Source organism: Thamnophis elegans, chromosome 1 (assembly GCF_009769535.1).
Source record: "Thamnophis elegans isolate rThaEle1 chromosome 1, rThaEle1.pri, whole genome shotgun sequence".
Classification (NCBI taxonomy): Eukaryota; Metazoa; Chordata; class Lepidosauria; order Squamata; family Colubridae; genus Thamnophis; species Thamnophis elegans.
Window position 1 is genome coordinate 109,887,918 of NC_045541.1, and position 17,536 is coordinate 109,905,453.

The following is a 17,536-nucleotide window of genomic DNA, read 5'->3' on the forward strand; positions in this document are numbered from 1 at the left end:
GCCCTTGTGACCTCTAGGCTGGAGTACTGCAATGTGCTCTACATGGGGCTGCCCTTGAAGAGTATTCGGCGACTTCAGCTAGTCCAGAATGCGGCCGCGTGAGAGATCGTGGGTGCACCTCGTTTCACCCACACAACACCTATCCTCCGCGAGCTGCACTGGCTACCTGTCGATCTCCGGTTACGCTTCAAGGTGCTACTTATCACCTACAAAGCCCTGCATGGTATTGGATCTGGGTACTTGAGAGACCGCCTACTGCCAATTACCTCCACTCGACCAATTAGATCACATAGATTAGGCCTCCTCCGACTTCCATCAGCCGGTCAATGTCGACTGGCTACCACGCGGAGGAGAGCCTTCTCGGTGGCAGCTCCGACCCTATGGAACGAACTCCGCGTGGAGATTTGTACCCTCACCACCCTCCAGACCTTCCGCACAGCCCTTAAAACCTGGCTGTCCCGACACACCTGGGGTTAAAGATATTGACCCCACCCAAATTGTATGAATGTTGTGCTTTTAACGATGTATTGTTTTATGTGTTTAACATGGTTTGTCCTCCCTCCCCCTGAACTGTGAGCCGCCCTGAGTCCCCCCAGGGAAAAGGGCGGCATACAAATAAAATATCTATCTATCTATCTATCTATCTATCTATCTATCTATCTATCTATCTATCTATCTATCTAAATATTGGAACACTGCTATCATGTCACTCCCTAGTCCTTTTCATTAACCTAGACGTACACAATTCCTGCAATCATTCTTCAAATATTTTAGCCTATAGTCCCCTAGTCATCTTTGTTGCTCTTCTCAGCATTTGGAGTAAGGCCTGGAATGAATGTGAAGTTTCAGATCTAATTTACTAGTTTGTCTTTTTTAATTAGCTTATTTATATCCTGCCTTTAGATCTGGAACTCCCTGTGGGACAATTCAATGTTTTATTAATCATTTTATTCAGTTACTTTTATTATTGGAGACCATGTTTTCTTCAAAATTAGTGTAACTATTGTATTTCTGGATCAACTTTCCTATTTTATTATTATTGACCATGGTTCTGTTGATATTAATTTAACATTTGTATTTGTTGAATTGTCCTGCAACAAGTTGTCTCCCACAGTGAGTTAGTCATGGCAAATTGCCCAAGGCAAATTATTCCATTCCATGAGGGAAACTCCCTGGTAGATGCTGGTGTGGAAATTCTTGCACAATTCTTGTCATGTCATCTACCAAAATGTTGAATACTAACTTGTGGTACCTATTTCAAAAATTAACTGACTTGAATAGCAAAGATTCAATGGAAAGCCCATAGAAATATGACAACTTATTTTGACTTCAGCATTAAGAAAGATAATTTTTAATGAGAATGTTGGCAAGTGCCTGTACTATTTCTCTTTGTTACCTGTCTTTTTAATGTAGGCAGAGTTTTTGGTGATTGCAGCATTTTCACTCAGCCCACATAGGTTTTCACTGTAGATCCTGAAATAGTATTCGTTTCCCATGATCAGCTCAGATACTACACAGTTCGTGCGCCGATAGTGATCAAAAACTGTGTACCATTCCTGGCAAACAAAAAAAAAAGTGTGCTGAACCTTAAAATGTAAACATCTTTTTAAAAGCTGACATTTGATATACAAGCATGATGATACATAGCATAACTTGATGAAGCCATAATTGATCTTAAGGTTAACTATCTGTAATGTCCATCCAGACAAGAATGTATACATATACAAAGAAGCTAGATTATGTGCATTTAAATGGTTCCATCACAAATCCGCGAAGCCCTTATCCGTGGAGACATAAGCGCGAAGACTAATTCACGCCGTTCAAAGCGCTAAGGAAAAATGCGACCCTACCGCGATGACATAATCGCGGAGGACAAATCCGTGCATTCCCAAGCACTCAGTACCCTAAACCTAACCCTAAACCTAACCCTAAACCTAACCCTAAACCTAACCCTAAAACAAACCCCTAAACCTAATCCTAACCCTTACCTTAATGGAAATCGGCTTTCTGCCGCGGTGCCGTTTTAAAGCACCCTTCTGTTGCCGCGCTGTTGTCGCAGCGGTGATGATGCGCGATGATGACGTCGCGGCTTTAGCGGATAAGGGCTTCGCGGTTTTGTCGTGCCACGCATTTAAATATAAACTCTTAATGTATTCTTTTATCTCATTTATCAGTAAAAATGTATGGATTCATTTGCAATCAACACCAATTCTTTCCCTACTTCTTTCCTTTTCCTGCCTGCTGTGTAGCCAAGCAAATCTGAATTTTTTAAAAAATGGGTTGTATTTTTCCCCTTTCAATAATAGCAGAGTACTTTTCTTCACAAGATTAATGTAACCTCTAAGAGGTGCAATCAAGATATATTAATTATACACATATATACATATTAAAAATTCTATGATATTCAAGGGATGTTTATGAATTAAGACCTGTTTTAAAATTGTGAACTTTCACTGTGTGGGCAAGGTATTCTGGAACCTAATCACAGATAGATATCAGATCTCTCAATTAGTTTTCTTCTGGCAATAAATACTGTTTTACTGAGATATACCAAACTATAGATAAAAATGAACCAGGAATTCTAATAATCATTCTCCAAGAAAAAGTAACAAATAGAAAATTACAGCTGGATTTTTTTTGGCCAAAGAGACTGAAAGAGGGAAGCAGATTCCGTTCAATGTAATAAGTTGCCCCTTAGAAGGTAAGCAGGATAGCATTGCCTTTAGCCTAATAATTAACCCATAGAGGTGGAGAAATCTAGCTAATTGCTCCATTACAAGTGAACCAGAATTTTTGTAGCAACTGTGTTTGCAAACAAGATTGTGGCTCCAATAATTAGAATTTCTCACAATTCCATCATAGCCACAGGTGTTCATAAAAAGGCAGGGAATGGCTTATATCTTTTGTGTTCTACTTGTATCTTATTAGTAGTCCAGGAAAGAAACACAAAGAAGATTACTAGCTCTATCTTTATTGTAAAGTTACATTAACAAAATCTTCTGAAATTGAAAGTACTTCTCCCTTTCTTTTTATGTACTGCAAAACTAAGAAGGTTCCTTCTGAAATATTTCTGATGCCCTCCCTCTTTCTGAGGGTTGAGATACCTTTACACTCTAGTGATCCAGCCTGTAGTTCTCTCTCCTGCCTCCCAAGGTCATTCTCACTCACACACTGTCACAGCAGAGGTGGTGTTCAGCCAGTTCTCTCCGGTTCAGATGAACCAGTAGCGGCAGCTGCGGGAGGTTCCACCACTGCCCCAATGTAATGTGCGACCTTCTGCACATGCGCAGAAGGTGTTGCACATGTGCAGATGGTGGCATGTGTGCTCACATTTGTGAACCAGTAGGTAAGGTAAGTGGATCCCACCGCTGTGTTACAGGAAGTATTAATTGATTATACATAGTCCCAGAATGGATGTGTACCCTTACCCGGCCTATGGTTCTTACCATTGTTTTTTTGTCTGCCTTCTGGACCACATATCCTGTGATTTGAGAATTGCCATCATCCTGGGGAGGCATCCATTCCAATGCAACATTGAATCCCCATACGTCCACAATCTTAATATTCAGAGGAGGACCAGGCTTGTCTGGAAAAAGAAATCCACCACACAAAACCAGCTATGCATAATCAAGAGCTGCTCCTCAGTGTTTTTACACAGATGTGATACAAGTGGAGCTTAAATAACCTCAGGGACTGATATATTCCAGGTAGGCCTCTGCATCCAATTTTTCTCCTACAATAAATTTACCCTACCAAATATAGATGTGAAATATATATGCAGTGGTTCTGTATTCCAGCAGAGAAAGTAAAAATAATAACTTTCACTCTCTCCAAATCCATGGATGTTCACCATTAATCATTGAAAATCACGAAATTAATACTTTTTCTTTCGCCTCCCTCACAACATCTTTTAGGCTGAAGTTGAATTCCATCAGTTTATAAGATTCTGTGGTTTTATTTGTAAACTCTCCAGAGTCATGCAGCTAAAATGGGCTAAAATTGATATAAATGTGTTAAATAAATAAAATACTATACTATTATATTGCTTAAAAACAGTTTTGAAAGAGAAACAGGTTATTAATTATTGTGTAGCTTTATAAAAATAAAGATTAAAAAAAATCTTCCTTGAATAACACTACTTCTGGATTCCTCAAGGACATGTAGTGTTTTTGGAGACAATATACAAGTGGTTTGCCACTATCTTCTTTTGATATGCTTTATAATTCCCTGCCCTAGGTAGACAGCATATCTGGGATTTCCTTCAGAATTACTTTCAAAAGGAACCAAGTCTGACTCTTTTTTTTTAGCTTTCTCAAGATCAGCCAAGGTTAGCTAAATGTTCCTGTTTGCTCTATGACCTTTCGCTCTCTCTCTTTCTCTCTCCTTCCCTTCCAACATGTGATATTGGATGCACTCATTAATCCTTCATAGCTGGATACCTGTTTAGAGATAGTCAACTGTCCACTAAACTCTTAAAATGATCAATAATTAATCCTGGAATATCAGATTTTGTATTTTACATAAAATGAATTAATTCCTCAAAAATAAGACCCTGTCTCAGATAAAAAAAGCTGATTGCATTGTCATAGGCATAATGTAAAGAAGATCCAAAGACAAAAATTCAAATGGATCTTGCAATAGCTGCCCCTACAAATGGATGCGTATTTTTACATTTCATTGAATAGGTCTAGAAAAATCCTCTATACTGTCTCAATTTTTCTTATGTTTTAGTAGCCATAGGTTTAATGCATGGAACTCAGCTCAGTTGTGAAATCCACCACAAACATTCTGACACTCTTGTAATAAAAGCAGCTGCTGTGGTTTCTAACTTGGATTGGGACTATGCTCAACTGATCATCAATCCAAAAAGGGGCCAAGCCAATGGAGTCTATACTTAAAATGTGAGGTTTTTTCTCTTCTCTCACTCCTCAATTACCCTTTGCGCAAGCATTAGGAAAATATTTTTTGAAACAAGGAATGGAAAGGAGACGTAATTCTTCTATTGCTGGGAGTCCTGCTACAACTAAATCTATTTTGCAGAAGGATTGATTTAAAAAAATTCAATCTGATTTCAGACGAACTAAATTCTATTAAGTTGTTCCATATGAAGAGTGAGATGCAACTGTTTTAAATAAATAAAGTTATCCAGCAGTTTCTTACCCATAATCTGCATTGTAATGGTGACCTTGTCACTCATGTTTTCTATTTGCACCTCAACTTCGTATTTCCCAGAATGGTGACGTTCTGCCTTTCGGATAAATAGAATAGTATCTGTATTGCTGTTTCGTATTCCCACTTCCTCGGGGTCTATTAGCTGACCATCTTTTTTCCAGATAACTTTAGGTCTAGGTTTACCCTGTGAAAAGAAAGAAAAATGGTCAGACTGAAAACAAGTTTAATTTTCAGTAGTTGGTTGTATTAATCTCCTGTCTTACAGTACATGAAGAAATTGTTTCTCTCACAGCTATTCTGTGTAGGCTTATTTCTTGCATATGTAGTTAGAAATACATAGCTATAGCCCTCACATATACGTAGCTACAACAAACCCATCAGAAAATAATTTTTTATTGTCTTATTACAAAAAGACCAGTTGTCACTAGCACCTGCTGCTTCTGAGGAAGATTTTTTTTTAATCACCATCATGGAACAAAATATACATACAAAATGCCCTGACAATCAAGAATCTGCTTTTTAAAAAATGTGTGCTTCAATTTATATATTGAGCAGGAAAATGCCTTTCATTACTGTGAGGCTAACATTACTCTAGTATGGCTTAAACTGCTCCATTTTAGATTACAAGCAATTTAGTATACCACTCAAGACAAAATACAATTAATTTTATAAGCCACAGTTTAGAGCTTTGCTTTTCTCTTATTATGTGGCCATCCAGATACTGTCAAACACATTGGTATTTATATATTTATTCATTTATTCAACTTATATGCTGCCCATCTCGCCTGGAGGTTCAAGTACATAGATTTACTCCAGGATGTTTAAAATCAACATGTCTTAAACTAGTAACAGTTCAAATTTTTCACAGTTTGTCAAGTTTGGATAATTTAAAATGGGGATGAAGGATTCCGATCATTCTTTCCAATTGCATTGGAACAATAGAGGGGAAATTGTACAACTTGGATTATAGAGTAGAGTTTGTTTTCCTCCTAAGATGAGTTGAAGTTTTTCATAACATATGAATAAATTATTGTCTAATTTCTATTTATCTTTCTATTTATTGCTTATCTTTTGATCTAAGCCAGCGTTGCTCAACCTTGACAACTTTTAAGTTTACACATAGTGGCTGAGGAATTCTGGGACTGGAAGTCCACAAATCTTAAAGTTGTCAGGGTTGAGAAAAATTGCCCTCAGATTTTAAATGGAACTTTTTAATATTTTGACAATTATGAGATTTAGAAGTATCTCTTTTGTACAGCTTTTCACATTAGAGATAGAAGGCAGAAATAACTTATTCAGTGATGAAAAGATTCAGTTTCTTTTCACCGGCTGTTCCTCAAAGTTCTTTCTGGCAGTGTACCTCCTTACAAACATTCCTCTAGTAACATGGCAAAGAGAGAGATACTACAATTCTACTCAGTTGAAGAGATATGACCACAAACATTGTCTTCAGCTAAATCAGAGATGGGCAGTGCTTATATAACTTTATGGAAGGATGAAAATCCAGACCAGATGAGCTTTCACCCAATGATGAGGAAATATCTTGACTTCTGGATAAGTATTACTCCAGAGATACATAGGAATACTTGTTCCCACTGTCAGTTTCTTCAACAAGGGTAAGACTTTACTCTATGATCAATAAAGACCCCATCACATACCTGGAAAGGAATTACAATGTTGATTGTGTCACCAACTTTCTTCATTAAAGTTTGTCTGAGATTGCGTGGCAGCCTAATTTTAGGGCGCTCTGTAGTTCAAAAATCAAGTCAGAGGATAATTACTCTATTTCAGATTATTGTACATATACATTGTATTTGTGCAGAAAAATAAAAAAAATGATTTTGACAATATGTATTAAATATTTAATAGAATGAAAAAGCCATAATTTTAAGCATATTTAATGGTGATTATTTGGAGGTTTTTTTTAAAAAAAAATTGTGCCATGGCAAATCCTGCAAGGATACATGGAAAGAAGAAATCACACTGGGGTTCTAATTGTTCAATTAATTATCTATGAACATAGGCAATTATGAGAGAAGTAGGAATCTAAGAACATCTCAAGCACTATAGATTGCTCATCCATGTTCTAGTGTAAATCAGGTGTTCAATCCAGTTTTAGGATATTCTGGACTCACATTAGAAAGCCAGATTCATATGGTTAAAACTGAGATTCCAATATGGAACCCAACTACAATAATATATCTATAAAACTTTATTTGATACCAGCTAAGCAGCTTGGAGTATCTGAAAGTTTGCCAGATACTTTTAATGAGTCTACATATACTGCAATTCTTGGAGAATTTTATTTTAATTTCTTCACTGAAAGAAATATATTGTGACTGGTAGTGTCATTTTGACATTTGTTCGTAAATGGATGAGTGCCTCCGTGACAATTATTTTTTGGAGCTTCCACAATATGCTTTCAAAATTCAAAATATTCCCTCTGGCCCCCAGAAGTTTAGAAGACTGGTGAATTTAAAGTATTAGGAAGAATGAACTGCAATAAACAAATTTATACTCCCTTGTACTCCAAGGAGCTTTTCATTAAAGAAATAATTATAAATGGCTTAAGGAATACTCTCGAGACACTTACGCAAGATCTCTTGAACAGTAACTGGTTCCTTAATCATTGCTGGTTGACTTGTCCCTGCTAAATTTATAGCAGTGATGCGAAAAAACAATTTGTCTCCTGTAACCAAATCTTTAAGTAAGACAGATGTGCGTTCAGTGGGGCTAGGAAGAGCTGGAATCCATTCAGTGGCTGTAGATATTAAAAAAACAAACTGCTAGATATTTTTAAAGCACATTTTTGTAAGATTTTGTCTGACGGCATAGTAATTCTATTTATTCAAAGTAAGTTCAACTTATTCAAAAGCAAATTCAGTAGGACATTATTTTATTAGTGAACTTCAGACTGCTAACTAAACTTAACATAAATCTAAGGAACAATTAGAGAAGGGAGAGACTGTATTTTGAAACTACTGAAAATTGCAGAGATCACAGATTGCTTTAACATTTGCTGTAATAAATTAAGAATAATGACTGACAAGCTAAAAATGTGTAACAATCACTATCACCAAGTATATTAGTTCCAGTCATTTCCCTAGAGGTAGAGAGACAAACAAAATACATAACTGCCAAAATTCAACCTATATATTTATACCCACTCTTGTAAATTAGTTCATATTCTGTTTGTCTGCCTATGGCAACTTGAGATCAGGTCAGAGATGCTTTGCGAGTTGATGCTGTTATCATCTCTGTTTCATCAACTTTTTAGGAAATAGGCACCCCCTCATAAGAGAATCTATGTGATATTAGCCAGTTTTAAACCATAATCTCCCTAATTATTCTTTCATGTTACTGTGTCTGCTTTATCAATCAATGTCTACTTTAGTAAACCCAGCAAAACGGGCATTATTTGTTCCTTTCAGAATACACCAGGGCTTACTCACATCCTTCTCTACAGTATTCAATATTGTAGCCATCCAATCCTCCTGCTCCAATCCTTTCAGGGGGTCTCCACTTCAGGGCAACAGAAGTGTCAGAAATGTCTTCTACAGTAAAGTGTGTTGGCTCACTTGGAGGAGCTAAACAAAATGCACAAGCCAAAGACTTTGCATGATATGTTAAACAACAATAGTATTTTCATTTTCCTAATTTAAAATGTCAGCTTATAATATTTAAAATTTTTGCAAAATGTAATTTAAAACTATAAAAGCAGAAGTACAATATTTTTAACAAAACCCCTGTTTCCTCTATTTGTTAAAAATGAAGTAACCCATTAAAGCAATCCCGTTGAAGAATCTTAGACTTTGAAAGAGCTTCCATAAAAATGGACTTTTTTCGACAGTGAAGACTTCATGCTTTTAGAAAAACAACACTTTTATTGAAGATTATGAAGATTAGAAGAATTTAACTGTGGTAGAAATAGTAATATGAACATCACATGGAGCTTGGTGGGTTAACAAAAATTTCTTACTTAGGTCTGGAAGATGACAGCCATTATTGTACCTTTAGAATAGGATTTCCTAAGGTGAAAATAGGTAAAGATGGAGGCTGCTGAATGCTATAGCACTGGCAGCATTTAAACACTCCTGTGGAACATAGCTTATACTTTTTGAAGCTCACAATCCTATGTTTGGTTATGACTAAGTAGATGGTGTGACATTTGCTAATTTGACTCAAGGAGAAGGCAGAAATTATTAGCTTGCATGTCAATAAAATATATATAATGAATGTTCTTAACCCCAAAATTAACAGCATTAGGCAAGACAAGAAGGGATACCATATTACTTTCTAATTGGCAGTCAGTATTGGAGAGACAGATTTAGAGACGAACAATTTTCTGGTTCAATAGTTATCAAACAGAAATATTTTGAAGCAGAGTTTTTCCCAGTGCTATTATTCTATTCTCAACATTGTCGTCGTCGTCATCATCATCGTTATTGTACCTAAAATATTTGTTTATACTATGCTCATTCTCAAAGTCTTGGAGCAGCTTATAATTTGAAATATATTTTGCACAGATGACCTGCATTTCAGTCTTTGAGATTCCTCTTTACCAAATATTTCTCCATGTCAGTCTACAAAGGCTTCACATTTCACTGTGTGACATAATACTCAATACTCATTTAATAGCTGATTCATCCTCATTTTGTTTAGACTACATGCAATAAGGGAACAACACTTTTAAAAGAAGGTAGGTGGGTTATTTTTTTTTTTGTGCCATATGTGTGCTTATCATACATTAGGCAGCTTAAATGTTGTGGTATTTAAACACATTGTGAACACTACTTAAAATATTTCAACTATGCAGAATGTTCCACAAAACAGATAACAAGCCTCTTCTCTTTTCAAAAAGGTTAAAAATGATACAACAGATGGAACACCTAATGTTAGCACCCAGCCTATCATTGTTGCAATAAACACATTTTCTCACTTGCCTTTCTGGAATGACATTCAATTAAAGCCAGTCTTTGAAAGTAATTTTAAAAAAGTATGTGCATCACTCACACATGGATGTGAGCATGTTACCATAAAATGCACATTACAAACCCAATGCCTCATCTCCAGAGTTGCAGGTTGCCCCTTATTTCTAATCTGGTAAACATGTTCTTATTCCATCAAAATCCTGGACCTTTTAGCTCATCTGTTTCCTGTGGGAACTCTTCAATTGTTTCCCGGACTGAATCATCTTCTTCTTCTCTTTCTCCTTCTCCTTCTCCTTCTCCTTCTCCTTCTCCTTCTCCTTCTCCTTCACCAGTACAGTTGTTGAATGGCGACTGAAGATCAGAGCTAATCGCGTTCTCTTCAACTATAATTTTCTCTGCTTGTCCATTCTTGGGGTCTTGGATTTCCACACCATTACTTTCAGAAAACTCTTCTTCTTTATGGACTTCTATGAGTTGAGCCATCTCGTTGGTCATTGCAATGACTGCTGTACCTTAATTTCTCAAATGCTTCTTTCTCGCAATGACTCACACAGTGTGCCCTTAACTCAAGGACTGCTTCAAAATGGTGTGGGTCATAATGATTATTTATAGAAAATCCATGGATATTTTCTTAATCAGATAGCCTTACAGCTCCACAGGAAGGCGGACTGGGTGGCATTGGTAGTTTACTACAGCATTTGCATCCATAATGGAATGGGGGAAGCTGAGAGGCAATGGGAGGTCACTGCCAATTAGCTTCCCTCTCTTGTTCAGCCTAGCTTGCCTCTCACACTTCTAATTTTAACAGTTAGAAATTCATCAGCAATTTTATGAAACTGGAACCTCCACGCTCTCATTTTCAAGGACAGGTAAAAGGGAAAAAAATAAACTTTAAATAGTTATACATCTATGTTCTCCCTTCAAAATTGTTCATTTCTTTCTTGCGTTCTCAAGGAGGGATTACAAATAATGCAACATGCATGTTGTTGACACTCACCAATTGGCATGAAAGGCTGTGAGGCAGGACTAGGCCGAGACATGCCAACTGAGTTCACGGCATAAATTCTCATCTCATAAACAACTCCTTCAATCATTCTCTTTGCTTCATAAGTCAGATCCTTCAAAAGGTCAAAGTTCAACCTCATCCACCTGTAGCTCTTCTTTTTCTTCCTCTCTAAGATGTATCCTGGAAATCAAAAAGCAATTATAAAGGTATAGAAAAACTGCCTTGGGCCATATAGCAGTCAGGTAACAACAGCATAACCACTTTGCTTTTGATGTGCAGAAACTTTCAAATCAGATTTTTTTTACTGCATCCATATTTCATGCACATTTGTCATTTAGTCTTCATGTAGCTAGATTAGGGAAGACAACATTATATAATATCTGGATTCTCAAACCTTGACCCTGAATATTATTCAATTACAATTTGCTATTACAATGCCTTGTAGTTCATAAGTATTTCGTAAGATCAAGGCTAATTGTATTGTATATTAAAAGGATGGGATTCACAATACCACATAATTAGATTTTTTTGGAACTATTGTTAGATCACAACATAATGCCTTTTTGAGATATTGAATTAAGAACAATCTTATGCATTAATCAGAAAGATTAATTATTAGAAATAGTTACATTTTATTATTAAACATTTATAAAATAGTTACATTTTATTGTTTATTGCCTCTTAGTTCCCAGAAAAATAAGTTTTGTCTTTCTTACTATATACCTTAATTCAAGTTTATTTTAATAAACAGTGTCTGTCTTACAGCTGCATGTTTTAAAAATTGCTCTAAATCATCAGCCAATTACATGTTTATTTCATTCACTAATATCTAGTCAAATATCACATTATTACAGTGAAGTCACTCTCTCTTTTTCCTAACAACCTCTGCAGCATCCCTGGAGTCACATGATCAAAATTCCAATGCTTGGCAACTGAGTCATATTTCTGATGGTTCCAGCATCCTGAGATCATGTGATCCACACGATTGTGGCTAAACCGACTTGAAGTTGACTCTCTTCCATGGATGGAATTTTAATCCCTTGTGTTTCTGTAGTCCACTTACAAGTCATATTGGGGTTTATTTATTATTACTGTGTTCTCCTGCCTAATGTGTCATTATAGCATTCTGTGTAGAAGACCCACGCACCATGACCAAGTTGAAATTAACACCTCTGCTCTCATTTCTGAGAAATGTAAAAGCCTGAAGGAAACATCTGTCACTGCTGACAGAGAGACAGATGACATTTATTTCTTAAGGGGATATGGACCCCAATAGCAAATCCTATATTAGCTCAGTTTTTATATTTATCATTATAATGGCTGATGTGGAAGAGTTATAAGGCATCCCACTTGGTTATAATGACCTAACCAAAAGCTGGATCTCTGAGAAGTCAATCTGCTTACACAAAAAATAGGCAATCGACACATTATTGTGTAATTTAACAAGTTGTGACCTAATTTATTCAGCCCAATAACAATACACAAAGTATTAAAAGCTCATTCGCTTGCACACCAATTGAAATAAAACATGCCAAGCCAACAGCCCAACTGATTATTCCTCTAATCTAAACTTTAAAAGTAGGGTAAACTATCCATGTGGATTGAAACCCCCCAACCAGGTTTCTGTTTCTATTTTTAACACCCAGTTACAGCAAGAAGATGCCGAACTTGCAGTTGTGAATGTGATAAGACTTCACAAGGTCTACATATAGGAGTGAACTTTATGCAAGGCAATTTGATGCACTATTGCTCTGGAGGAGATCTGATATTGTTCAATGGAGCTTAAGCTCTTCTAGTCATCTTCAGCACTGTGAGTGATAGCAAGAATTGTTTTTACACTGAAATGCGTCGCTTGATTACATGCATAGGTATACTGTATGAAAGAAATACTATTAAATCCATTGTTTTTCAAATTAAACATGTGAATGTGAAATACAATGCCTGCCCTTCATTAAGAATTCCAACTGTCGTGTCTATGCAGAACCCCAAAATTGGAACTCGTTAATCAATATTCCAGTTCAGCTCTCTGCTTCCATTCAACAGGTCAGTGGGTGGAGCTAGCAGAATCAGGGACAGGAACATGGCTCCATTGCAGCCAATACACGTAACGTATTAACAGGAGACTTAGTCCCATATGCCTTATTAAAACCATTTGAGCTGCATAATGCCTATGTTATTTTTGTCTACGGTCTCATCAAGAGATAGACAGTCTGATCATAATGTGTTTAACCATGCCAGTATTATAAGACTGCTAGCTTAAACTCTATCTGTTCTGATGACAGTTCCTTCCTCTCTTGACACTTACCAGTCTCTTTGAAAAGTGACCTCTGCGCTGAAAAATGCTTTGCACACTACATCGACTGCAAAAGAAATATGGGTGATTTCTATTTATGCTTTCCATATAATACCTGAAATTGATTGAAACCACTGGTTGATGGAAGTTGGATATTTTATTATGAGCTTAGATTCGAGACACTTTATACAGAGAAGGAAGGTGCTCCTGTTTCCTTTTGTATGCCTTAAGTAGCATGTTGTGAATATGTTGTCCTTGAAACAACAAGTACGGGAAATCAAAGCACTATTCGATTCTCTTTCAAACAGGTGCTTTGGAGCATATGAGGCATGTATGTTGCACTTCTCTATAATGCTTAATAGTAGCCATGTGTTTTTTCTAGGATCCTCAAGCTGCAATTTGCAGAAAAATGGTCTACTTTAAACAGTTGCAGGCAGATGCTATTTTATATCTCCACACATTCCAGAGCATGTTTTTGAAACGAATCCAAGGCACAGTGCTGCAATTTTTTCCTATAAGTAATTGACAAGAAACGTCTGCTCCAATTAAAAACTCTTCTGTTAAGATTATTGTGCATTCTTACCTAGTATTGGCTGTCCTCCGTCATACTTAGGTGGCTGCCACTGTACTATGCAGTTGTCTTCACCAACATCAGTGATTTTAGGAGCTTCTGGTGGATCAGGTATATCTGGAGAAGGAGGGAAAGATGAGACCAGTGGTGGGTTTCAAAATTTTTTGGAACCTCTTCTGTAGGTGTGGCCTGCTTTCCAGGTCTACTGATGGAGCCTCTTCTAACCGGTTCAGTAGATTTGACAAACCGGTTCTACCGAATAGGGGCGAACTGGTAGGAACCCACCTCTGGATGAGACTAAAGTATTTTCTTTTACTAGTGTTTATTAGAATTTCTTCTTTTTAGTTAAAAAAACTTGCTGTTACACAGTATAGTGATGACATCTGCCTATTTGAATTATTTTAAAGGACTCTTAGAGAAATGCAAGAGTAGGAGGTGCTCAAGGGTATGATTTCTCCATATTATCTCTAGTTTCAGAAGGGGAAATGTTACTGTTCCCATGAATATTGGTTTGCCCATGTGGAAACCAAATATTTGGAAAATATAGACTGTTGTAGAAGGAATTCAATTCAATTCAATTCATCCCTCTCCCTCCCCCTCCCTCTCTCTCTGAATCTGAATCTCAGGGGAGATAATCCAAAAATCTTTCAATGACACTATAATGATTTAAGCCAATGTTTGTCAATCTTGGTGGCTTTAAGATGGGTGGACTTCAACTCCCAGAATTCCCCAGCCAGCAACCCGTCTTAAAGTCATCAAGATTGAAAAACATTGACTTAAGTCATTACAGTGTCACTGAAAATTTAACTTTGAGTAAGCAATCTTGCAAGGTTTAGCTGCATTCTTGTTTTATTGAACTTTCATTATTGCATTGGTATTTATATCAAGAAATTCCTTCTTTAAATTTTTTAAAAAGTTTCTTAGTAACATTTTGAAGGAAGAGGGATGTTCCTGTTATAACTACTATATTAGTCACAACATTTCTCCATCTGTAAAACAAATGGTATGATCAGATTAATGCTTAAAAATGAAAAGAAAGCCAATCTGTTGAGACTTCACCCACATGCTATATTTTTAAATGACATGAGATAGAAAATATGATTTTATTCAACCCAGAAATAATGATAGCGGAGAACAATTACTTGCCAAGCCAAGTGGCCAATAAAAATATTTTAAAGGTGTATTTACTATGCTCTTGGATTGTGAGTATTTCTGAGATTATTCTCAGCTCACTCCAGATGACAAAAAAGAGCTAATTTAGGCAACAATTGCACAGAGATTGTTGTTATTCCATGAAAACCATTCACTGAAAGCAGTGACTCAGCAATGTAGTTTCTCTATTTGGAGTTTTACTTAACAGCAGCGTTTCTCAACTTTGGGCATTTTAAGAAGTCTGGACTTCAACTCCCAGCATAGCTGGCTGGGGAATTCTGGGAATTGAAGTCCAGACCTCTTAAAGTGCCCAAAGTTGAGAAACACTGACTTACAGGAAAGGGAGAGTTGAATTGGGTGATCCCAGCTGCTGAGTCTCTTCTCCATTGGAAGATATAAAGACATGAGATGAACTGACAAAGGCTTATTTCATATACTAATCCGATCACGGTCTTGCTTACCAATAACTTTTACAGTGATATCAGCTGTGTCTTCTCCAGCTGGATTTTTCACTGCAACTCTGTAGATCCCCTCATCTTCCTTCTCAGCTCCTTCAATAGTAAACACACAGTGGTCTTCATATGTTTCCACATGGACTCGACCTTCCGAATCAGAAAATGGCTGTGAGCAAGTTCAGAAAAAAGTAAGTTAGTTTCAGTGGGTGTATGGAATCGGACCAAGTTTTTAATTAACATTTAAATAATTTGGTACACATTACTGAGTTTATATTTGCACCATCATAATCTGAATGTGTAAAAGAGAAAAATAAATAGGTAGGCAAGCAAAAATATTTATTTTAACAGATGGTCTGGAGAAGAAACAGCTGAGAAAAGCTATCAGGAATCCATGGAGTGGGGGCTTCCAAAGGCATATTCACATGGCCAGATTGCCCTGTTGCAAGAATGATCCACCCATCATTTCGGGAGGGTAGGATTGGATGTCATCTTCTATGTTAGTGGTTCCTAATGTGGGGCCCGCATCCCACAGGGGGAAATTTGAACCTTGTTTAAACCACGTTTATAGCCTTATAGGCTTCCTCCGCATGGGTAAAGTAAACTTTTTGAGTAAAGTAAGAATTATATGTTACAGAGGGAGGGCGTCAGGATTTTAGAGATGCTTAGCTGGGGCATGGCCAAAAAAAAGGTTGGGAATCACTGCTCTATGTAAACCATGCCTATTGCAAATGTAACACACACATATACGTGTGCGCGTGCACACGCACACACAAACACACGCGATCTGTATTTTTCTGCTCTGTGTTAAAAGCTGTGTTTTCTAGTTAGGGTCAGTACAAGGACTGCTGTCTAGCTGCTGCTGCTAGATATTTTCTTTTAGCAAACTTAACAGATTACGTTATGTAGTGACAGAAACACCCCTACTCAAGGAACAACTTAGTTTAGTGGTTGAAGCCCTGCAGCTTACTAATACCTGCTTCAACTGTTACAAATGTTCCATGGCAGAGTGGTTATAGCATTTGCTTGATATATAAGCAGTTATTGGTTCAAAACACAGCAGGCAAGGGTCTTTTATTACTATTTTTCTCCTAGGTTTCCTACTTTTTTGCTGGGCATTTTCCTTCTTAAGTTCCAGCACTGCACAATTGAAACACCAGAGCTTGTTTTTCCTTTCCTTTCTTCTTTTAAATCAGCTCCCAAATAATCCACATGAATAAGTACAACAAAATCCTTTGTGTTTTACTTCAACTGATTGGAAAATTCCAGGAGAACTTATTGAATAATGCAGTAATGTGGGTTGTTGAAGGTAAGAAAAATAGTAATTAAAAACCCACATTTCAATGGGGTTTCAAATTAGTGACATTCTGCATGCCACGTTAACATTATAACCCACTTCTACTGAAAGAATTCTGTAACAATAGTTGCAATAACATTACTGAGCCAAACTGAGAAAAATGCAAGAAAGAAGCTTTTTATTTTAAAGAGGGCTTATCTTCTTGAATATATGAACATTTTAGTGCAACTACTATCTATATATAAATATAACAATAGCAATAGCAGTTAGACTTATATACCGCTTCATAGGGCTTTCAGTCCTCTCTAAGCGGTTTACAGAGTCAGCATATTGCCCCCACAGTCTGGGTCCTCATTTCACCCACCTCGGAAGGATGGAAGGCTGAGTCAACCTTGAGCCGGTGAGATTTGAACAGCCGAACTGCAGAACTGCAGTCAGCTGAAGTAGCCTGCAGTGCTGCATTTAACCACTGCGCCACCTCGGCTCTATAACTCTGTATACATACTGTATGTATGCACACAAAAATTCTATATGCTCACTATATTTATATACACGGTCCATATGAAGGAAAGTGATTGGTAACTGCTTTCTTTTCTGAGAAAATTAGTACTTAGAACAGTACTAGAAGAATTGTACTGAACATCTGGCAAGTCATCAACCGT

At 36.9% G+C, this 17,536-nt stretch overlaps 1 protein-coding gene across 1 annotated transcript in view; it reads right to left on the bottom strand.

Moving 5' to 3' along the window:
* The window catches only part of MYBPC3 (myosin binding protein C3), a 79,433-nt gene that overhangs the window by 3,415 nt on the left and 58,482 nt on the right, over positions 1 to 17,536 (bottom strand). The window contains exons 22-30 of the mRNA XM_032213093.1: positions 15,587 to 15,746; positions 13,986 to 14,090; positions 11,101 to 11,289; positions 8,625 to 8,759; positions 7,766 to 7,933; positions 6,831 to 6,919; positions 5,161 to 5,356; positions 3,447 to 3,586; positions 1,397 to 1,556 (exon numbers count right to left, since the gene is read on the bottom strand). Coding sequence (XP_032068984.1) covers positions 1,397 to 1,556; positions 3,447 to 3,586; positions 5,161 to 5,356; positions 6,831 to 6,919; positions 7,766 to 7,933; positions 8,625 to 8,759; positions 11,101 to 11,289; positions 13,986 to 14,090; positions 15,587 to 15,746 — 1,342 coding nt within the window. The remainder of the gene's footprint in view (positions 1 to 1,396; positions 1,557 to 3,446; positions 3,587 to 5,160; positions 5,357 to 6,830; positions 6,920 to 7,765; positions 7,934 to 8,624; positions 8,760 to 11,100; positions 11,290 to 13,985; positions 14,091 to 15,586; positions 15,747 to 17,536) is intronic.